Here is a 23,838-nt window from a genome sequence, read left to right as displayed (position 1 = left end):
CCCAAACATAGGAGATTGGCTAAAGAAATTCTAGTACATCCCTGCAGTGGAGTACTAAGCAGCTATAAAAAAGGAACAAGAAAGTTTGCTTTGAACTGATACAGAGTCACGGTCAGGATGTATCATTAAGTGGAAAAAGCAAGATACAAAAGAGTATGCGGATATCCCCTGCTTCTCAAAAGTTCACTTTACACCACTTTGCTTTTACAGAAGACCTACATTAGTATCTGTTTTTGCTAACCAAAAGAAATCTGAAGAGGATTTTTGCTTTAAGAAAAAAGGTGAAAGGGGGGACTTCCCTAGTGGTCCAGTGGTTAAGAATCCACCTTCCAATGCAGGGGACGGGGGTTCGATCCCTGGTCTTGGAAATAAGATTCCACATGCTGCAGGGCAATTAAGCCTGCGAGCTGCAACTGGAGAGAAGCCCACCCACCGCGACGAAGATGCCACATGCTGCAACTAAGACCCGAAGCAGCCAAATAAATAAATATTTAAAAAAAAAAAAAAAAAAGGTGAAAGGGGATTCCCTGGCGATACAGTGGTTAGTGCTCTCACTGCCAAGGGTATGGATTCATCCCTGGTCACGGAAATAAAATCCCACAAGCCGCCTGGAGCGGCCAGAACAAAAGAAAGAAAGAAAAGCGCTCAGCTTTGCAGCTAGCTGGGCAGCGGGAGTGGCGCCACCAGGCGCCTTCCCTGGGAACTACACTCAGCATCTCAGCATCAAGCCACTGCAGCTTTGAACGAGTCTGTGAGCATCTGTGATTTATCTGTTTATTTTGTGCATCCCATTAGCAAGATGTGTCCGAAGGTAATTGTTTCTTCACTTCACGCCATTTTATTTTATGAAAGATTTCATAGGAACACTCTACTTTAAGATAGCAAGGGAAACCTGTATATGTATAGAAGACTACCTTTCGTATAAAAGAAATATTCCCAGTCACAAATGGGATTAAGGAAGGGGGAGGGAAGAATTAGTAGTAGCTTCAAAGAAAACTAAACAAATGAAAGAATGAGACAATTACTTCCAGGCAAACCAAAACACTGCATAAGAAAGGAAATGTAATTATAGTATAATATATGGCTTAGCTGGGAGTCATAGTTATTTAGTCATAAAATGTAAATGTTGAATTAACCAAAAATTAAGATATGTGAAGTGTGGAGGTGTACAAGAGGAGAAACCAGGAATTGAAGGGAGCTCTATGCTCATCTACCATAATAATAAGTAAAATGGGTAATGTCTAATGTTGAGAAATTAGGCGTTAACAGTATAAGCATATTACTTAGAAATATGGGGGTAATACCAGAGGAAACAGCTAGAAATGTTAGATGAAAATAGTGGCCTCTGAGAAGTAGGGAGGGGTCAGGCAGGGAATTGATATTTTCCATTATAAGCCTTTTAGTATCATTTGCTTTTTTTAACATCTTTTTTAAAAATTTTATATTCATTCATTCATTCATTCATTCATTCATTTTTGGCTGTGTTGGGTCTTTGTTGCTGCGCGTGGGCTTTCTCTAGTTGTGGTGAATGAGGGGCTACTCTTCATTGCAGTGCACAGGCGTCTCATTGCGGTGGCTTCTCTTGTTGCAGAGCATGGGTTCTAGGTGCACGGGCTTCAGTAGCTGTGGCGCGTGGGCTCTGTAGTTGTGGCTCACGGGCTCTAGAGTGCAGGCTCAGTAGTTGTGGCACACGGGCTTCATTGCTCCGCGGCATGTGGGATCTTCCCGGACCAGGGATGGAACCCATGTCCCCTGCAGTGGCAGGCAGATTCTTAACCACTGCGCCACCAGGGAAGTCCTCATTTGCTTTTAAATGGTGTAAATATATTATGTTGACTTCAAAAACATGTTTTTCACTTAAAAAAAAATAAATGAAAAGTTAAGAACAGGAGACTCCATACCAGCAGTAAAAGCTAGTAGAGCGTGAAGGGAACTGGGGAACCCACTTCTGTTCTCATTTGGTCAAACCACATTCTATCCCTCTGACGTCAGCAAAGACCGCACACAGGGGAATATTACTGGCAATTATCTGACCCAATCCTGAGATGTTTGGGTTTTTAAAACAGAACGAAGGACTTAACCTGGGTTCCCCCAGAAGCAGACCCTGAGTCTGTTTTTCAGGACAAATAGTGTTATTGGGTGGTAGTCCCAGGAAGCATGGGCAGAGAGGGGTGTGGGGGAGTGAGGGGAGGAATGCAACACAAGATGTGTTCCGCAGCAGATGATTGCTATGGGCAGCTGGGGCTCAGTCCTTACAGAACCCACCTCAGAGCTGTCCCAACCACGAGTGAGAAAGCTGGGGTATTTATCCACCAACTCCTACCCACCATTGGTTGAGGGCCACCCCCAGAGCTGTTAACTCCCACCAGCTGCCCCGTTTCCCGCCTGCCCCAAGGAGGTCACCTCACTTCAACAGCAGAGCGTGCCTCAAGTGGGAAGTTGCAGGAGCGTGATGTCGAGAACCATGTGTGTGGAAGGGAAGGTACTTGAGGGGAGAGTGGACGTGGAAGGGATACAGGAGGGACACTGACGTTGTCTGCTTTTCTTTTGGCCAGGGGTGAAGCTTCTCAAGAAGGGGCTGGGATGCACTGTACTGTGCGTCCTGTAAGAGGGGAAAGGGGGGAGAACTGAGGGGACAGAGAAAGCTGAGTGAGAGGGACCGTCCACATTAAACATCCTCCTTTCTAAGGCCTAGGATGGGAAGACCCTTCCCTTTTATGGTACGAGGGAACATGTAACAAAGTTACTGCTCTTTTTTCCCATACTCTACTGGTCTTTTCAGCCCCTTTAGTCATTGTTGCCTGGTGTGTGTTTCATGAAGGGAAGACAGGACATCACTTTACAGGGGTCTTCTGTCGAGCTAGCCCAGATTTCTAGGTGGAGTAACTGTTAGTCACCCCCTGATGGTGTCAGCTTTGCCTAAAGACTCTTCTGTCACAGCCGCCAGGCAAGTACAGCAGTTCCAGGCATAAATCCAGACGACAACGTCCCGAGTAAGAAAAACGATTAGTTATCCTTCTTGTATCTCTTTCTTAGAAATCCCCTGGCAGACTTCCCCTCATATATCATGGGCCAAACTTGGGTTTGCTGTAGAGGAACCAACCATCCTGGTTTGCCTAGGACTGAGGGTTTTCTGGGCTGTGGGTCTTTCATGCTAAAACCAAGATAGTGCCCTCAACATAAAAACAAAAGCAAACAAACAAACAAACAAATGATTAAAAAATGGGCAGAGGACCTATTGAAAAATAGATATTTTTCAAAAAAAGACATACAGATGACCAACAGACACATGAAAAGATGTTCAACATTGCTAATCATCGGGGAAATGCAAATTAAAACCACAATGAGAGATCACCTCACACCTGTCAGAATGGTTATCATTCAAAAGACATCAAATAACAAGAGTTGGCGAGGTAGAGAACAAACGTATGGACATCGAGGGGGGAAAGCGGCGGGGTGGTGGTGGTGCTGTGATGAATTGGGAGATTGGGATTGACATGTATACACTGATGTGTATAAAATGGATGACTGGGCTTCCCTGGTGGCGCAGTGGTTGAGAGTCCACCTGCCGATGCAGGGGACACGGGCTCGTGCCCCGGTCCGGGAAGATCCCACATGCCGCGGAGCGGCTGGGCCCGTGAGCCATGGTCGCTGAGCCTGCGCGTCCGGAGCCTGTGCTCCACAACGGGAGAGGCCACAACAGTGAGAGGCCCGCGTACCGCAAAAAAAAAAAAAGGATGACTAATAAGTACCTGCTGTATAAAAAAATAAATAAAATTAAATTTAAAAAAAACCCAAACAACAAAAAAAGAGTTGGTGAGGATGTGGAGAAAAGGGAACCCTCATGCACTGTTGATGAGAATGTAAATTGGTGCAAGCACTATGGAAAACAATATGGCGGTTCTCCAGAAAGTTAAAAATAGAATTGCTATATGATCCAGAAATTTCACTTCCAGGCATTTACCTGAAGAAAACAAAACCTCTAATTTGAAAAGACATATGCACCCTTATGTTCAACCTAAGTGTCCATTGATAAATGAATGGACAAAGAAGATGTAGTGTATATATATATATATATATATATATATATATATATATATATATACACACACACACACATATATACATACATGTAATGGAATATTATTCAGCCATAAAAAATGAAATCTTGCCATTTGTGACAACATGGATGGATCTAGAGACTATTATGCTAAGTGAAATAAATCAGAGAGAGAAAGATAAATAATGTACGATCTCACTTATATGTGCAATTTAAAAAACAAAACGAAAACAGACTCATAGATACAAAGAACAAGTGGGTGGTTGCCAGAGGGGAGGGGGGAGGGGTTGAGTGATATAGGTGCAGGGGATTAAGAGGTACAAACCCCCAGTTATGAAATAAATAAGCCACAGGAATGTAATATGCAGTATAAGGAATATAGTCAATAATATTCCAATAACTTTGTATGGGGACAGATGGTTACTAGACTAACCATGGTGATTGTTTCATAACGTCAAATCACAATGTACTACACCTGGAAACTAACATAATATTGCATGTCAACCACATTAAAAAAAAAAAGGAAAAGAAAAAAACCAAGACAGTCCCATGCAAACTGGGACAGTTGATCACCCTAGCTCCATGCTATAATACATGTCTTTGGTGTCCTGCTCAAATTCCCTTTGCTGGGCTGGGGATTCCCCTGAGGGTTGACTACTAATGACCCACAGATTGTCTCCAACTCCAAAGAATTGCCTTCAGCTGAACCAGAGCCACCTTGCTGTGGAGGTTACACCATCACCACCACAGCCCCTCCTCAGGGGAGCCTGTAGCCAGTGATTAACTCATGGGGGGTACAAAAGGTTGGCCCCTGGTTCCAAGATGGGAGGAACTGTGTGGTGCAATTTACACTCCAGAACTCCCCATGGACTCAGACTGAAGCTAATCTCCAAATGAGACCATGTCCTTGCTTCCCAGATTCCCTCATGTCCCTTCTCCCGAGGGCAGTCCATCTAACAATCAAGCATCCCTGTCTTAGGCTGTGCTCTAGTGAACCCAACAGAAGACACTCAACCATTGCTAAACCAATTAACGACAAGGGCAATGGAATTGCCATGACTCACTTCAGGTGCTGCCACTGGAGTTGGGATAGGGTCCCCTTCCACTGACACATGTAACACCGTGGAGAAAAAACACCAGTACAAACTGCCCTTCAGAAGGAAGAAAAGGAAGACGTGGTTATTAGTCAGGCAATCAAACCAACAGGGGCGCCCTAGCAAGTAAAACTCTTGGGAAAGAATGGAAGTAATCCGCTTACATCTGGGCTACACATTGTATAAGGAGCAAAGTGTGGGGTTTTATGAAATTTAAGCTTTTACTCCCTGTGAAACACCTCTATATCTTTATAATAAGCCCTCTTATTTTAAAAACAAACTAACTTGCAACCAAAGAGTCCTAGGCGACATAGAAAGGAGCATCCAGAGTCGTGTTCATTTCACAAAACTTGAGAGATACTGTGGACTTGGCTGAGTTGGGCAGAGGGGTGCAAGAAAGAATATGTGACCACAGAGAGGGGAGCTGGCAGTCCTTGCTACGTGGTTGGTTAAGCTCTTCCCTGGTGTCTTTTTTTTTTTTGGTAGCTTCTCTTTTTTTTAAATTGAAGTATAGTTAATTTACAATGCTGTGTTAATTTCAAGTGTACAGCAAAATAATTCAGATATATATATATGAATATATATATATATATTCTTTTTCAGATTCTTTTCCATTATAGGTTATTACAAGATATTGAGTAGTTCCCTGTGCTATACAGTAGGTCCTTGTTGGTTACCTATTTTATATATAGTAGTGTGTATATGTTAAACCCAAACTCCTAATTTATCTCCCCCACCCCTTCCCTGGTGTCTTTTGGTGCTCAGTCCATGTGTCCACTAAGACCAAGGCTTCAGATGACCTGATAGCAAGACACAGTGTGTTGGCCATTGTTTGTGGACTTCAGTAAGGTGCAGCCAGAGACAAGCTGTTATCCAGCAATGGCCCAGCTGACCAAAGATGGTAAAACCCCGGGCGACCTGACGTCCTTGCAGTCAAGATCAAGAATTAGCCTTGGGGAATGTAAAATAGCTAGCTAGTGGGAAGCAGCCGCATAGCACAGGGAGATCAGCTCGGTGCTTTGTGTCCACCTAGAGGAGTGGGATAGGGAGCGGGGGAGGGAGACGCAAGAGGGAGGGGATATGGGGATATATGTATGCATATAGCTGATTCACTTTGTTATACAGCAGAAACTAACACAACATTGTAAAGCAATTACACTCCAATCAAGATGTTAAAAAAAAAAACAAAAAAAACGACTTAGCCTTGGGGGAATTCCCTGGCGGCACAGTAGTTAGGACTCTGTGCTTTCACTGCTGAGGGCCCTGGTTTGATCCCTGGTCAGGGAACTAAGATCCCACAAGATCCATGGAACGGCCAAAAAAAAAAAAAGAATTAGCCTTGGAATGGGAGTTTGGGATTAGCAGAGGCAAACTATTATATATAGAATGGATAAACAACAAGGTCATACTCTATAATACAGGGAACTATATTCAATATTCTGTGACAAACCATAATGCAAAAGAATTTGAAAAGGAATATATGTATAACTGAGTCACTTTGCTGTACAGAAGAAATTAACACAACTTTGTAAATCAACTATACCTCAATAAAAAATTTTTAAGAAATTAGCCTTGGGCTTCCCTGGTGGCGCAGTGGTTAAGAATCCACCTGCCAATGCAGGCGCCACGGGTTCGAGCCTTGGTCCAGGAAGATCCCACATGCCGCGAAGCAGCTAAGTCCGTGCGCCACAACTACTGAGCCTGGGCTCTACAGCCTGTGAGCCACAGCTACTGAGCCCGTGCGCCACAACTACTGAAGCCCGCACGTCTAGAGCCCGTGCTCCGCAACAAGAGAAGCCCGCGCACTGCAATGAAGAGCAGCGCTCCCCCACACTCGCCGCAACTAGAGAAAGCCCGTATGCAGCAAAGAGAAGACCCAACACAGCCAAAAAAAATAAATTAAAGAAAATAAATACAGAAAATTAAAAAACAAACTAACAAATTAGCCTTGAATCCTGCTGAACTGCTGTGTCAGATCTTCTGATTCTCTATACCTCCCCACGCCCAGGAATGAAGTTAGAGCATTGATTAGAGAAACTGTAAGATCTTAGCTGTTGGAATGAAGGTATTGATCGATTCATTCAGTCAACAGATATTTGTTGAGCACCTACTCTGGGCCAGGTACTATTCTAAGCACAGTGAATGAACATCCCTGCCCTCAAGGAGCTCATGTAGGAGGGAGAAAGATGATAAATAGTAAACATAACAATTACATTTGTTTGTAACAGTCAGTACAGAACAGTATGTTAGAAGGTGCGGAGTACTGTGGAGGAAATAACAGAGCAGGCTAAGAAATTTGGAGAGAGAATAGGGAAATGGTGGTTGCAATTTTAAACAGAGAGGTCAGGGCAAGCTTCATTGAAAAGGCAAGATTTGAGTGAAGACATGAAAGAAACTAGGGAGTGAGTTACCTGGACATAAAAGGGGAAGAGCAAGAATATGCCTGGGAGTTCAAGCAACAGCCAAAAGGCTAAGGGGGCTGGAGCGGGGTATGGGGTGGGGGGACTTGTAGGACAGGTCAGACAGGTAGTGGGGGACCAAGTGGGATGGAGTTTGGGCTTTTACTCTGAGAGAAATGAGAAAGCCTTTGCAGGATTTTGAGCAGAGGAGTGACACAGTATACTTATATCTTAAAGGATCTCTCTGGCTGCTGGGTCGGATGAGGATAGATGATAAGGAAGCAAGTAAAAGCTGGGCAAGTGTTCGGAGGTCTCTGCAGTAACCCAGATGAGAGAATGAAGGCGGTTCAGGCTAGAGCGGTACCATTGGAGGTGTGATTAAGTGGTCAGATCCTGGACGAATTTTGAAAGCAGAACCAGCATAGTTTCCTGGGATCGAATGTAGGGTGTAAGAGAAAACAGCTTTGTTGGGAAAAAAAAAAAAACCACCACCAAACCTCAGATCTCTCCAAACCATCTTTCATTGAGCCCCCTCTGCTGGACAAATGTGAAATTGCCTCCCATCTTAAAAGACCTTCCCCATGGCTGTGGAACGCGAGGTTGCAGGGATGACTGACCTTCGAGGGCAGATTAGAGGAGCAAGTCAGACACCTCCACCCTCATTATTCACCATCCATACCCTGAAGCTAAAGCATGAATTGGAGAATTGGTATAGCTGAGCAGAACCCCCTAGGCAGACCCAGCTCTGAATCTTCACCAAGCCTGGATATTATCAAAGAAAGACAAGATTCTTAGTTTGGACTTTTTAGCAGAGAACTCCCAAAGGAAATGCTCAGGTCACCAAAATTTTATGGGAATTGTAGTACCAGAAAAAAAAAAGTAATGCTGGCAAATAGAGGCCTGAGATTTTCTTAAACCAATGTTACAGGAAGACTCGATCCCAAACCTCATAAAAATGATACCAGCAATAATAGGAAGTAGATGTTTCCCTAGAGGAGACCCTACCCACTGGTCCTCTTTGAAGCAGTCCTGAAGGATGCTGGTTATATCAATATAAAGGAAGTCCTCCAAGCAGGTAGATCATAGGGACCAAGGAAGTCACTCCACTGCTCAAGAAGTGAGTTATACAATGATGCCAATGTGATTTGCTGTTGCATCATTTACCTATACAGACTTGTCCAGCAGCAAGATACAGCACAGCCCCTGGACCAGTGGCCAAGTATGGTGCTTTCATGGAGGCCTCCCACTAAACCCTTTTCTTAAGAATAACTAATGTGATTCTCCTTTTTTTTTTCCTTTCCCACTATTGCATATGAGTAGTGGTTACTGGTAGGTACTACTAATCAGAATTTAAATTGGGATTTTGTATGGTCAGTAATATGTAGGGAAATGTACCTTATAATTGATGCTAATGTGAGCATGTATGTTTAGGAATACTTTGTGTTAGAAAAAATTCAGTAAATTTATATGAATGTGTCTTGGTCAGCAAAATGCTGGGAGATGCAAAACTGATTTAAAAAATAAATTGTACCATTTGACTTTTTTTTTTTTAAATCATAAGAGAGAGGGAGGCATTGGGCTAGAAAGTGGAAGAATTTTGTGCAAAGATAATGACTGAGATCCTTAAACTGAAGGTCTAAGTTATGGACAAAATGGAATGCAATCCGCCTAGTGCTCCAAAAGGTCTTGGCACTGCACCTGCATAAATGAACCAAGTGTCCATGAATCTGTCCTGATCCTTGCACCATCTGAGACCTCTGCTGCATGGAAGGAAGCCCAAGTGTGCAGAAGGTGGGGCTCTATCTATTGTTTAGTCCATAAATAACAGGACGATGTGGAGCCACACCAAGGTAAGATCGAACCTGAACTAGAAGATTAGATAGACATCAGAGGGAGGTAATACACTTGGGGAATAGCTGCCTCATTATGGTGCCTCTGGCTACTAGCTGGACACAGATGATTTTAGCTTTGGGAAGAAGGTGAGCAGTGGTCATTCTTGAAGTGGTTGGGTCATGCTTAAAGGGCTCATCTTAGGCTGTACTGGGAGAAAGGTGGGGGTATGGGGTTTAGAATGTAGTGGGGACTTTTCAAGGTATCTGCCTGGCTAATGGGGGTCTTCACTCCCTCTTCTCTAGTTACTGCCCTTCAATTCTTGATATGGACTCCAGCAGTCACCTTTGAAAGGTTTCTTTATGTCTAAATGCATGTTTTGTAATGTTTTGATTTCTCATTTAATTACATTGTGGTCGGAGAATGTGGTCTGTGTGACATTGATTCTTTGGTATTTATTGAAGCTTGTTTTGTTATTTAGTAAGTGGCCAATAAGTGTTCCATGTGTGCTTGAAAAGAATGTGTACTCTTTAACTGCTGAGTGCAGAGTTCTATATAAGTTCACTTAATGAAGGGAGTTAATTGTGTCATTCAAATCTTCTATATCCTGGTTCATTATTGGTCTGTAGATCTGTCAATTACTGACAGAGATGCATTATCTCCCAACATGATGCTGAATTTCTGAATTTCCCCTTATAATTATGTCAATGTTCACTTTATATGCATGTTATTAGATGCATACACTTTATTTTATTTATTTATTTATTTTATTTATTTATTTTTGGCTGTGTTGGGTCTTCGTTGCTGCCCGTGGGCTTTCTCTGGTTGCGGCAAGTGGGAGCTACTCTGTGTTGTTGAGAAGTGTTGCGCCGGCTTCTCAACGCGGTGGCTTCTCTTGTTAAGGAGCACAGGCTCTAGGCACGCGGGCTTCAGTAGTTGTGGTGCATGGGCTCAGTAGTTGTGACGCACGGGCTTAGGTGCTCCGCAGCATGTGGGATCTTCCCGGAGGAACAGGGCTCGAACCTGTGTCCCCTGCATTGGCAGGCAGATTCTCAACCGCTGTGCCACCAGGGAAGCCCAGGAAAGTTTTTCTTTATCAACTGAATCTATTTGATTATCCCAAAATACAGTTCCTACTGGAAAGGCAAGACAAATGCTTGTTTATTTTCCTTTAATGACCAATTTTCAAAGTAACGTTTGTTTGTTTGTTTGTTTGTTTGTTTTAGGCCATGCCTCACGGCATGCAGGATCTTAGTTCCCCAACCAGGGATCAAACCTGCACCCCCTGCAGTGGAAGCACAGAGCCTTCACCAGTGGGCCACCAAGGAAGTCCCTCAAAGTAAGTTTTAGTTAAACAGTCATTTAAAATTATGACAAATAACTCTGTTCTCAAACCCACTCTAATCATCTTTCACTCCCACCAATCTACAAAACTTTCCTTGTTAAGTTGACCAATGACCTCCAGGTTGCTCCACCCAGAAGTAAAGCCTAGTTCTCACTGATTCGCCTATCGGCAGCAGTTGAGACAGTTGATCACTTCTCCTTGAAACATTTTCTTCATTTTACTTTCAAGACACCACTTTGCCTAATTATCCTCCTACTTCCTGAGCCATTCCTTCTCAGACTCCTTTGCTAGTTCCCCTCATTTCCCTGACCTCTTAAGATTGGACGTCTCTATCTACACTCATTCTTTTTCCAACTTTAACCGAAAGGTATGTTTTTATTGTTAATTTATATATTTGATTTTTCAAAGTAAATGTAATATATATTCATTGTATACAATTAAAAATTCAAAAAAGAAAAAGATTAATTGAGGCATTGTTACTTATAAACTAAAAACCCAGGGGCAACCATTGTTAACAAATGTATTTTTCAGACTTATTAGGTTCTCTATTTAGGAGTTGTGAAATGCCATTAAAATGTATTTACGTCACCTTGGGGACTTCCCTGGCGGTCCAGTGGTTAAGACTCCGCGCTTCCACTGCAGGGGAACTAAGATCCCGCATGCCTCGCAGCCAAAAAAAAAAAAGAAAACAAACGTATTTACATCACCTGAAACTAACAGAACATTGTAAATCAACTATATTTCAATTTAAAAAAAATTTTAATAGTATTTACATATCACTTGGATATATTTTCCTCCATATTGTAGTGTGTGTGTGTTCTGATACACAATTTTTGTTTAATTTTTACACATATTTTAAAAATTGTGGTAAAATGTACATAACAGGGCTTCCCTGGTGGCGCAGTGGTTGAGAGTCCGCCTGCCGATGCAGGGGACGTGGGTTCGTGCCCCGGTCAGGGAAGATCCCACATGCCATGGAGCAACTAAGCCCATGCGCCACAACTACTGAGCCTGCGCTCTAGAGCCCACAAGCCACAATTACTGAGCCCGTGTGCCACAACTACGGAGCCTGCAAGCCACAACTACTGAGCCCACGTGCCACAACACTGAAGCCCACGTGCCTAGAGCCCATGCTCTGCAACAAGAGAAGCGACCCCAATGAGAAGCCCGCACACCACAACAAAGAGTAGCCCCCGCTCGCCGCACCTAGAGAAAGCCCACGCACAGCAACAAAGATCCAACGCAGCCATAAATAAATAAATATAATTAATTAATTAATTTAAAAAATACTTTTACATTTACTTGTGCATTTACTTTTGCGAATGCTCTTTATTTCTTCATGTGGATTTGAATTACTGTCTAGTTTCCTATCATTTCAACCTGAAGGACTCCCTTTAGTATTTCTTGTAGGCAATTCTGCTAGTAGTGAATTTTCTCAGTCTTTGTTTATCTAGGAATGTCTTAATTTTTTCTATTTTTTTTTTTTGTGTGTGTGTGGTACACGGGCCTCTCACTGTTGTGGCCTCTCCCGTTGTGGAGCACAGGCTCCGAACGTGCAGGCTCAGCAGCCGTGGCTCACGGGCCCAGCCATTCTGCACCACGTGGGATCCTCCCAGACCGGGGCACGAACCTGTGTCCCCTGCATCGGCAGGCAGACTCTCAACGACTGCGTCACCAAGGAAGCCCCCCTTCTATGGTTTCTGAAGGATATTTTTGCTATATATAGAATTCCTGGCTAACAGGGTTTGTTTGTTTGTTTGTTTTGGCAATGCCACGCAGCTTGTGAGGTCTTAGTTCCCCGACCAGGGACTGAATCTACACCTTGGCAGTGAAAGCACAGAATCCTAACCACTGGATCTTTCAGCACTTTGAATATGTCATCCCACTACCTTCTGGCCTCCATACTTTATGGTAAGAAATCAGCTGTTAATCTTATTGAGGATTCCTCTGTCCATGATCAGTCATATTTCTCTTGCTGCTTTGAAGTTTCTCTCTTTGCCTTTGTCTTTTGACAGTTTGGCTCTGACGTGTCTAGGTGTGATAAATGCTAACTACTTACTGATGACTTCCAAATACATATTTCAAGCCCAGACTTCTCCTGGACCCCAGACCCATATATTCAAATGCCTACTTTTTGTCCTCACTTGAATGTGTAACAGTCGCCTCAAACTTAATATGGTAAAATTGAAATCCTAATCCCACTTTCCCAAAAATACCCTGCTCTAAACATAGTCAAACCTTATCTCAGTTAATGCCAACTCCATTATTCCAGCTCTTCAAGGTAGAAACCTTGGAGTCATTCTTAATTGCTCTCATTCTCTCATTCTCATCATCCATTAATAGCAATTGTTGTCTCTACTTTTAAAATAAAATCAGAATCCTATCATTTCTTACCACTTCCACTGGTCCAAGCCACATCATCTCTCATCTAGATTATTACAATAACCTCCAACTGGGGTCCCTGCCTATCCTGGTCAGTACTATTTTCTCAGAATTACCCTTTTAAAACGGAAGTCAGACTATGTCACTCCTCTACTCAAAACCCTCTAATGAGTCACCATTTCATTCAGAGTAAAAGTCAAAATTCTTATAAAGCTAACATTTACAAGCCCTCCTCTCCCACCACCAGTATCTCTCTGATTACATCTCCAGTGATACTCCTTGCTTCCTCCTCTCTATTCAAACTGGTCTATTCCTATTCCTAGAATGTGTTAATCATTCTTCTGCCACAGCACTTGCTGTTCTTTCTGCCTGGAATATGTTTCCCCCAGATAGCCTCATACTTTATTGCCCCTCTTTCAAGACTTTTTCAAATATTACCTTCTCAGTGAAACTTTCTATTGTAGACAAATTGTTTTTCTTTGTGGTAACTTTTAATATCTTCTCTTTGTAGAGTGGTCTGTAGTTTGACTAAAATGGGAAATGGGATTTTTCTTTTTTTATAGCTATCCTACTTGGGATTTGTTGAGATTTCTAAACTATAGGATTCATGTTTTTTATCAGTCTGTAAACGTCTCAACCATTATATTTCAATATTTATTATTTCCCATTCTCTCTGTTCTCTCCTTCTAATATTCTAATTAGGTGGATGTTAGCTCTCATTTTGCCCTCCACGGCCTTTAACCTCCTTTTCATATTTTTGATCTTTTATTTCTTTGTGCTTCAATAGGAATAATTTTCTCAGACCTGTTTCCAGTTTGCTGACTTTTCCTTCAGCTCTCATTAATCTTTTGTTTAACCTATCCATTAAGTTTTTTTCTTAACTTCAAGTACTATATTTTTCATTTTTTGCTTCATTCATTTGTTTTTCTTTGTTCATTTCTTTTTTATTATTTATTTATTCATTTATTTATTTACTTATTTTTGCTTTTTACTGAAGTATAGTTGATTTACAGTGTTGTGTTAGTTTCGGGTGTACAGCACAGTGATTCAGTCATATATATATATATATATGTGTATATATATATTCTTTTCCCTTATAGGTTATTATAAAATATTGAGTATAGTTCCCTATGCTATACAGTAGTAGGTCTTTGTTGGTTACCTATTTTATATATATTGTAGCGTGTATATGTTAATCCCAAACTCCTAATTTATCCCTCTCGCCCCCCATTTCTTTCTTTTTCAAATCTGCAAGTTCTTTTTTATACCATCTTGATTTTTTCTCATGTCCCTAATCATTGTAAACATACTTAGTTTTAAATAATAACAAATGCATCTGTGACACTATGTGCCAAGCACTGTTCTAGGCACTTTATAAATATTAATTCATTTAATCCTCATAACAACCCTGTATAAGGAAGTGGAGGCACAGAGAACTTAGTCAACTTGCCCAAGATCACCTGGATAGTAAGTAGAATGCCTTGACTAGAATGCCTGGCAGTCTGGGTTTAAAGTCCACATTCTTAATCACTATACTTTGCTGCCTCTTTTATAGTTGAGTTGCAATCTGAATATTGTGTTATCTGAAATTCTTGCTGTTTGTTATGTTTGCTGATGCTCGCTCATTGTGGACTGTTTCTTTATGGAGATTATGTTTCAGTTATTGTGAGAATCCTGCATGGGTCCAGAGGAGTTTGACATTGTTTCATCCCAGGGACATCCCCTGTCTAGAAGCTTTCAATATCAGTTCCTTAGCCTGGACATTCCTGGACCCAGGGTATAGATTTGAATCCAAAACCCAACATATAGTCCTGTCACTATAAATTCTCAGGAAAGTTTTTGTTTGTTTGTTTGTTTTTCTTTTCCCACTGAGAGCCAGGAATAGGCACACAAGCTTCATTGTTACCTCCCTGTGGATGGTAGTCCACATTTGACGTCCACACTTCAAAGGGTGTAGCCTTTTGAGGATCTTAGGTTTATCTGCAAATTTCAATTTTAACTCCTTATTTTATACAGACCCCAAATCCTTCTGTCCCCATGGGCGATTAAGAGCCAAGCCACTTAATTGCTGCGACTGATACCCCTTTCCCTATCCCACTATATTCCCAGTCATGGCAGCTTCAGTTTAATATTACATGTTTACTGCTCTAATTTTATGTTCTCTCTTTCTTTTGGGTCCTTAGGGACTCTCCTTACTTTCTTGTGAGCTCAGCTATGCATTTAAAAGCTAGGATTTATCACCATGAATCATCTATGCCAAAAGCTCCCCCCACCCCAAAAAAAACCTCCCTTTATATTTGTTACTATTGTTGTTACAGAATATATCATCACCACCTGGGTCATTTCGCAGAGGAGATATTATTTTCAGACTGTGGGAAATTGGTAATTTGGATATAATATAGAATATATTTTATTTTAGCTGTCAAAAACAAGGCTATGCGTTTTAAAATATGTGTGCTATATTTATGTAGCATTTTTAGGTGTTGTGGCAGGAGGATTTTCAGAATACTTAGTCTGGCCATATTGCCAGAAATGGCGTATAGCAGTCATATTTCTGCTGTCCCATGGTCATGACTGATTGGTCTAAAATTGGCCACACCAACTCTCCTGGGTTTCTACATCTCATTCACTCTGCCTGGAATATCTTCATCCATTCTCACTCTCTCCCTTGATATATCTAGCTAACATATGTTTATCCTCAAATCTCAGCCCAGAATTTTTTTTTCCAAAAAGTTCTTCCTTGGTTCTCTCCACCTCCCTTCTCTGTACTTTGCAGGAAGTTTTCTTGTAGTGCTCCTTAAGATACTAGTTCTTAGTATTTATTTGCCTATTTATTTTCTTGTTAACTGAGTTTCCTTAGTGTGGAAACTGGTTCTATTCATCTGTGTTCCCCCAGAACCAAGTGTACTGCTTGGAGCTGCCAAGTGATCAAAAATGTTTGTTGAACTGAATTCCTAAAGGAAGAGTGAAACTGAATTCCTAAAGGAAGAGTGAAAAGGAAGAGGAAAAGCGAGACGATCTGAGATAAGACTCTGGGTGGAAGAGGTAGATTTGAGGAGTCAGAAATGCCTTTGGAAAGAGGGACCTGCTGGTATTATTATCCACAAGTTTGCCCTTTGCCACCTTCATCAAAAGCTTTTTTGCCATACAAGTGAACTTATTTACAAAGCATAAAGAGACCCACAGATAGAAAACAAACTTATGGTTACCAAAGGGTAAAGTAGGGAGGAGGGATAAACTAGGAGTTTGGGATTAACATATACACACCAAAATAGATAACCAACAAGGACCTACTGTATAGCACAGGGAACTATACCCAATATTTTGTAATAATCTATAGGAGAAAGAAAAAGAACAAATTGAAAAAGAACAAATATATATATATATATATATATATATCTCCAAATCACTGTGCTGTACACCTGAAACTAACACAACATTATAAGTCAACTATACCTCAATAAGAAAATATATCTCTAATAAATCATTTTGTAACCATAAGAAAAAAGCTTTTTTGCCTACTCAGGAATCCTCTCAGAGTTCCCACAGAAGTTTTTGGGCCTCCTCCAAGCCAGCTAGTACAACCCCCAAGATGTCAGGTCTGGGTTTGAGGTTTCCTAACCTCCTTCCACTTCCCACAGCCTCTCCTGGTTTACCAGTACTTTTTACTTCAATAATTAAAGGAGCACCTCTACATGTACTATCTCATTTACTCATAACAATTCTGTTGAAAAAGGGGTATCTCCTTTTTATAGATGATGACAGAGCACTAGAGAGGTTAAGAGCCTTGCCCCAAATCACACAGCAGTAAGTGGCATTGCCAGGATTTGAATCCTGCTTATTTAACTCCAAAATTCATGTCCTAAACATGGCACTGAAATACCTGATTTCCAGCAGGTCACAGGATAAACTTGGCAATGTTGAAGTTAAGCTATGAGTAGAGCTATGTGACAAATCTGGATATGAAAAAAAAATTAAAACACGTAGACAAAGTTAGGGATTTCCACACGAAAATATAACTTGTCCTAGAGTAGTAACAGCCAGGGACTATTCACCAAACACCAACCTAGGCCTGGCATTTATTTTACCTCATATTTCTATAAGGTAAGTAGTATTAACCCTGTTTTACAGCTTCCCCAGTTTTAGGGAGACTCAAGAGCTGATGGTTAAGCACTTTGGACCCAGACCGACCTGGGTCCACATACTGACTTTACCTCTTACCAAATATTCCAAACTGGAAAAAAGATGCTCTGTAACATGGGGGTAATCTGTAAAATAGGGATAATAATATCCACTTAAAAGGCTGTTGTCGGTCTTCCCTGGTGGCGCAGTGGTTGAGACTCCGCCTGCCGATGCAGGGGACACGGGTTCGTGCCCCTGTCCGGGAAAATCCCACATGCCGCGGAGCGGCTGGGTCCGTGAGCCATGGCCGCTGAGCCTGCGCGTCCGGAGCCCGTGCTGCACAACGGGAGAAGCCACAACAGTGAGAGGCCCGCGTACCGCAAAAAAAAAAAAAAAAAAAAAAAAAAAGGCTGTTGTCAAGCTTAAATCATATAACAGGTGAATCCACCTAATCCAATGCTTGACGTATGGTAAATGGTAGCTTATTAACACTAAAGCCAAAAGAGATGTGGTAATCTGCTCGGAGACAGACATACCTAGTTATATGATAGAGCCATGATAGGAACTCAAGTCTGTGTGATTTCAAAACTCCACATTCTTTCCATTGTACCATTCTTGCAGGATACCTTAAATCTCAATCTTAAAATATTTTTTCTAAGAGTCCAAAGTTCAGACTTTCCAGATTAGCATAACTGTTAATATATTGCTATTATAAATCTTATACAGGGACTTCCCTGGCGGCGCAGTGGTTAAGAAACCGCCTGCCAATGCAGGGGACACTGGTTCGAGCCCTGGTCCAGGAAGATCCTACATGCCACAGAGCAACTAAGCCCATGCACCACAACTACTGAGCCTGCGCTCTAGAGCCTGTGAGCCACAACTACTGAATCCCGCACGCCTAGAGCCCATGCTCCGCAACAAGTCAAGCCACCACAATGAGAAGCCTGTGCACCACAACAAAGAGTAGCCCCTGCTCACCACAACTAGAGAAAGCCTGCGTGCAGCAATAAAGACCCAATGCAATCAAAAATAAAGTAATTAATTTAAAAAAATTTTTTAAATAAATAAAAGTACATCTGGCTGAAGTCAGATTAAAAAAAAACAAAAAAGGAATCCGCCTGCCAATGCAGGGGACACAGGTTTGGTTCCTGGTTTGGAAGACCCCACATGCCACTGAGCAACTAAGCCAGTGTGCCACAACTACTGAGTCTGTGCTCTAGAGCCCGCGAGCCACAACTACTGAGCCCACGTGCTGCAACTACTGACACTCACACACCTAGAGCCTGTGCTCTGCAACGAGAAGCCACCACAATGAGAAGCCTGTGCACTGCAACAAGGAGAAAGCCTGCCTGCCCAGCAACGAAGACCCAACACAACCAAAAAAAAAAAAAAAAAAACTAATACATACTCATAAAAATATAAATCAACCTTATTATACCATACTGAATTAACTATTGTTTTATTTTTTAATCTTTTTTCCATTTTTTTCACAATGCCATACAGCTCTGCATTTAAATCTTCAAAATTTGTCTTACATCATGAAAATTTTCTCAGTATAAAACATAAAACCAGAAACATGGTTTTACAGGCCTTGCCTCAATTTCTGATGCTGCCTCCTGTTCCTGGCAGCTGCCCACAGGGAGGGTTCACAAGTAGGGACCAAAGTAGGGCTAAGCACGAGCCACCTTAATGCAACCTTGGATCTGAGAGCCCAGAGGATGGCTGGGGAGAGGGGGGTAGTAAGGGTGGGGTCAGGGATTGAGACTTGGTCTTGTTGAACCCACCGTGCTCACCTCGGAGAAGCACTGAGCAAGAACCCAGGCTACATCAAAACTGCACAAGATCTGGGCAGCACAGAACATCTCCAAGACAATCGCCACATCACAGAATCGTATGTATCTCACTGCTGACAGCCTTGTGCTGAACCTACAACATGAAGTGTAGGTCACTTCCCTAAACCCAGGGAAGTGACAACCTCATCAAGGGTAAGAAATGAGCCTGATGACCCAGAACTCGGCCCCCAGAGAAGAAGTGGATCTGTTTCTCCCCTGGTTTTTCAGGAGCCAGTTCGGGGTCCAGCACATGCCCACCCTGCCCCCAGCAACATGTGATGGTCCCCTCAGCATCTGTTCTCCCAACACTTCTTGGAATAATGAGAACTGACCCATTTTCAGGGGAATGACTTTCCTCCCTATGTTGGCCAGGGGTGTTGGGACTGTGTGATTTCTCAATGATTTCCTAGTGTTGGTTGTTCCTCTCTTGAGGTTGGGAAGCCACAACCACCATCCCAGGAATTCTTAATAAATTTTTATTACTTAAGCTGAAAAAAAAAAAAGAAGGGGAGGAAGGAAGGAAATTTACAGTGTCTGCTTATTTCATCAAGTGAAAATATCACAATTTATTTAATGTTTACCATTTACTTGTTTCCAATTTCAACAAATTCTGCAATGTACATCCTTTGAAGGGAATCTTTGCATTTCTGATTTTTTTCTTCAAGACCGATTTCTATGAGTGATATTCCTGGGTCAAAGAGGATAGAGAGTTTAAAGGCTCTCAATTCCTCGAGAATTTCTGAGTCAAAGAGGGTGGACCATTCAAAACCTTTCAACAAACATTACCAAATCACTTTCAAGAAAAGTTCTAATTCATACTTCTCACCAGCAGTACAGAAGTGCCTGGCTCACATTAGTAAAAAGAACTCTGCTTTTTGATTTAGTGAGAAAAGTTGCGTTTAAACTTCTATTTCTTTTTATAGTTTAGTTTAAGATTCTTCCCTTCAATTTATATTTCTTCTGCCTGTTTCCCATCCTTTGCTTGTTTATCAGGGTGTTACGTGTTTTGTCCTTGGAATGTTTTTAACAATACAAAAATACTTTAAAAAAACAAGCAAACAAACTACTGGCTGCTAGCTCACGACTGCTCAACACTGGCACAGGCCCACAAAGTTGCGCTCACCCACTAGAGAACTTACATGGAGGCAGGTAGCCTTTACGCCTCTTGGCGGAAGCAAGACTCCCACAAAACACTAGGGCGGGAGTTGCTGCAAAGGCATTGGCTCTCCCAGCCTGGGGAGAAACGTCTCGCGGGATCTCAGCCGCCCTTAGGGCCTCTGACCCGACTACAAATCCCAACATGCAACGTGCCTCAGGGCCCGAGCGCTCGAATGAAGGCTAAGGTCCAAGGTCATGTGTCTCTCTGTGTAAGGCGACCGGTCATCTCTCCCACGCCTTTTTCTGCTGCTTTCCACCTTGGCCGCCATTTTGTGCGGGAGGTTATAGAACCTCTGAGTCAAGCCGACTCTGTGATCGAGCCCTTCAGGGATCGGCCAATCGGAAGCCAGATCTCGGAGGAAAACCCCGCCTTTACCCGCACGGAGGCGGGAACTGCCACGAAGCTCCTGTGGAGAGAGAGGAAGAAGCTGCGGAAGACCAATAAGAAAGGAGGACTCGAGGATGTTAACCAATGAGGGCGGGGGGGGATTGCGGCCAATGAGAGTGGGGGGACCCCCGGACACGTGGGCCGGGGAGCTGAGCGCTGAGTCCTAGAGCTAAAGCCCGGAGGTGAGTCAGTCACCTTGAGCCGGGCGAGCGCTGTGTTCCGAGCAGGGGCAGCAGGGCAGTGGGAGTGCAGGTGACCTGGGGCCGAAAGCCAGCTATCGGCAGGGATGTGGCTGGGTTGTGTGGTGGGGCATTTGCCCCTAGGGCCGGGAAAGGCAATGGCCGTCTGTAACCTTAACAATTAATGTTAGTTACCAACGGTAATGAGCAATTTACTGTCCCGGCTGAGGCGGGCCGTGGACTGCTGTGTGAAATGGGCAGGACCCTGAACGGCACCTGCCTAGCTTCTGCCTCCCCAGTCTTCCCGGCAGATCATCCTCTTTGGGTATCATTTCCCGGCTGGGGCTCGGGCCTCCTTACTTTACTTCCGATCTCCGTGACCTTCCTTTGCAGACCTGTCGCGCTGAAAGTGGTGGAGAGGGAATTTGCGCCGTCCCTCTGACCTCTAATGGTCTCCTCAGCTGGGGCATGGTTCGAGGAAGACCGTGGTCCAGGGAGGACGGGCGGGGTGAAGGGGACGACCGAAGGTCGCAACTGTAAGCAAACAACCAGGCTGTCAGTGGATTTTTTTTTTTTTTTCCTCTGCAGACCGAAAAAATGCAGACCACCAGGGCACTACTCATTCCTCCTGCTCTGGTAAGCTGCGGCTCCCGGGTGCTCTGTAGCGCCAGGTGTGGGAACCATCAGTGTTTAATGAATGAACTGAGAGAAGCTTGGCATTCTGATGATGTTGCCCCTTTAGCGAAGCAGTAGGATGGATGCATTAACCCCTGATTATTTAAGCCTGTAAACCAAGCTATCTTGGCTTTGCAATGTGGTCAGAGTCTGGATCTGACCTTTACCCCCAGTCTGACTTGGCCATAGTTAGCCCATTGAAACAGTGATTTTCAACATTGGCTGTACAATGGAATCATCTGGAGAGCTTTTAAAACTCCTGATGCCCAGGCTGCACCCTATGGGAGTGGAATCCATGCATCTATTTTTTTTATAACGCCCCAGGTGATTCTAATGTTCGACCAAGTTTCACAACTGCTACGTTATATTTCTTGAAATAGTTCAAGAAAGCCTTGTTACAGGAGTCTCTGCTTAGGTGACTGTTTCAGGAGCCTCACCAGGCTTACTGGCTAACTCCATTCAGGGTGTATAACAGTGACTACAGTTTTAGCAAAATAAGATTTTCCCCTTCTGATTCCTTTGGTGGTCTGGGTACAAACCCTTCCTGTACTTGGTTTGATGTTAGTGTGGGTTTCTGGTTTTGTTTTTTTCCATTTTGGGTATTGATTAAGGGCTGTGCTCATAGAAGTGAACTTTGTTACCCAGTTTTAAATGGAAGGGTTGCCACTGCTGACTACACCAGGGTCTCAGGACAGCTGTCTCTGGTGTGGGCATATCTGGTAGCAACAGTAACACATTAATTGACCTTGAAATACCTTGGACTTGTTTTATTTATAATATTTGTAGTCATTTTTGACTGAAGCTCAGCAGTTAGGGGGATTTTTTGTTTTGTTTTGTTTTGATTTCTTGCCTGATTTGGAGAAATGTGTCTTTCTGATTTTATAGATCCGCTCTTGTACCAGGGGTCTGAGCAGGCCTGTGTCTGCCTCCTTCCTGAGTAGGCCAGAGATCCCATCTGAACAGGTAAAGGAGATTGGGCCTTCTTAAGAATTTCCCCAGACTAAGTTCCTTTAAGTTTGTTCAGTTGCCTTTAGGCCAAAGTGGGAGGAGAGTCTGTGGTGCTTTAATAGTTCTAAGTACCTCAAGGTGAGCATTGTAGGTGAGAAACTTGCAAAAGTGAAATTGGGTTTATCATGAACCCCACGAAATTTCCCTAGTCCTGTCTGGAAACGGACCCTAAGACTAATTCCAAGCATGCTCTGCAGTCTGAGCGTTCTGTACTTGCTAAGAGCTTGCCAACAATTTCTGAGCTCAGGTGGGTGGGGTGAGGGGTGGAGTCAGCCACCTGTCCTTGAGCCTCGCTATCTCCCTTCTTCCGTTCTTTCCTTCTCTACTTCCCTCTCTCTCCCCCTCCTTCTAGACTTCCTACAGCAGTGTCCCACTCCAGGTGGCCAGGCGGGAGTTCCAGACCAGTGTTGTCTCCCGGGACATTGACACAGCGGCCAAGTTTATTGGTGCTGGGGCTGCCACAGTTGGTGTGGCTGGTTCAGGGGCCGGCATTGGAACAGTGTTTGGCAGTTTGATCATTGGCTATGCCAGGTAAGTTGTGGGGTGGCCTAGAGCGTCTTCTACTATAAATTCCATCTTATTTGGAGGAAGCCTCAGCAAGAGATCCTTCTAGCTTTGTGTTGATTTCATCTACCTCCTGTTTTCTCAGAATTTAAATATAAGTTTCCAGTCTGGCTCACTTAAACTTACCATGTTGGTACTCTGCTTGCCTGTCCAACCCCCAGGATATATGCAAGCTAGGCCCTCTCCCAGTTTCAGCACTATCCATTCACCTAACCTACTTGAGTCCTCCACCACCACCCATGACCCGTACCCTCACCCCTTCCTTTCCCTGTCTCTGTCCCCGGCAGGAACCCGTCTCTGAAGCAGCAGCTCTTCTCCTATGCCATTCTGGGCTTTGCCCTGTCTGAGGCTATGGGGCTCTTCTGTTTGATGGTCGCCTTCCTCATCCTGTTTGCCATGTGAGGCTCCATGAAGGTCACCTATCCACCCCTGCTGCTTCGACTCCAGGCCATGCCCGGTGCTAGAGTGTGCTAAGCTTTACCATTAAACACAATGTTTCTCTAAACTCATATGCCTGCGCCTCTGTCCTTTGCCCTTGGGGAGGACCTTCATAGAAAGGTGGGACAAGGAAATGGGATTGGGTCAGGAACCATTGGTGATTAGGAACTTCTCAGGGCTGAGAAGTAGCACTGCCATGACTGTAATAACATCTCCCACAGGAGGGAACACGGATTTGTCTAATGATGACTGGTGCTTTTTTCCCTTCAGATTTGCTGTAATAATATGTAATATTTTTGAGGGGCTTAATTTGCACCAAGCTCTTTACCAAGTGTTTTGCATTTTTTATCTCAGCAACACTATG

General features: G+C 43.2%; 1 protein-coding gene and 1 long non-coding RNA gene across 4 annotated transcripts in view; one reads left to right on the top strand and one right to left on the bottom strand.

Moving 5' to 3' along the window:
• LOC307177215 overlaps positions 1-11,387 on the bottom strand; it is a 28,502-nt gene extending 17,115 nt beyond the window's left edge. The window contains exons 1-2 of the long non-coding RNA XR_013825008.1: positions 11,318-11,387; positions 5,125-5,211 (exon numbers count right to left, since the gene is read on the bottom strand). This is a non-coding gene — a long non-coding RNA (uncharacterized lncRNA). The remainder of the gene's footprint in view (positions 1-5,124; positions 5,212-11,317) is intronic.
• A 9,004-nt stretch (positions 11,388-20,391) lies between these two features.
• On the top strand, positions 20,392-23,536 carry ATP5MC1 (ATP synthase membrane subunit c locus 1). 3 transcript variants are annotated; one of them, XM_079904342.1, is made up of 5 exons: positions 20,392-20,414; positions 21,378-21,425; positions 22,350-22,427; positions 22,825-23,003; positions 23,324-23,536. In XM_079904342.1, exons 2-5 carry the CDS (start codon positions 21,387-21,389, stop codon positions 23,436-23,438), a joined length of 411 nt encoding a protein of 136 aa, XP_079760468.1. In that variant the 5' UTR covers positions 20,392-20,414; positions 21,378-21,386; the 3' UTR covers positions 23,439-23,536. The 3 variants fall into 3 exon arrangements, with proteins under 3 accessions (XP_079760468.1, XP_079760466.1, XP_079760467.1); XM_079904340.1 differs by lacking the exon at positions 20,392-20,414 and adding an exon at positions 20,720-20,792; XM_079904341.1 differs by lacking the exon at positions 20,392-20,414 and adding an exon at positions 20,776-20,862.
• The last annotated feature ends 302 nt before the right edge of the window (positions 23,537-23,838 follow it).

This window comes from Stenella coeruleoalba (assembly GCF_951394435.1).
Source record: "Stenella coeruleoalba genome assembly, chromosome: 19".
Taxonomy (NCBI): domain Eukaryota; kingdom Metazoa; phylum Chordata; class Mammalia; order Artiodactyla; family Delphinidae; genus Stenella; species Stenella coeruleoalba.
This window is presented reverse-complemented; position numbering and strand designations above follow the sequence as displayed.

What these genes read in the sequence shown, in the direction of transcription:
- ATP5MC1 (XM_079904342.1), top strand. Translation starts at nt 21,387, where the DNA reads ATGCAGACCACCAGGGCACTACTCATTCCTCCTGCTCTG. An exon ending in TACTCATTCCTCCTGCTCTG is followed by an intron (nt 21,426 to 22,349) that starts GTAAGCTGCGGC and finishes CTGATTTTATAG; the next exon opens with ATCCGCTCTTGTACCAGGGG. An exon ending in CAGAGATCCCATCTGAACAG is followed by an intron (nt 22,428 to 22,824) that starts GTAAAGGAGATT and finishes CCCTCCTTCTAG; the next exon opens with ACTTCCTACAGCAGTGTCCC.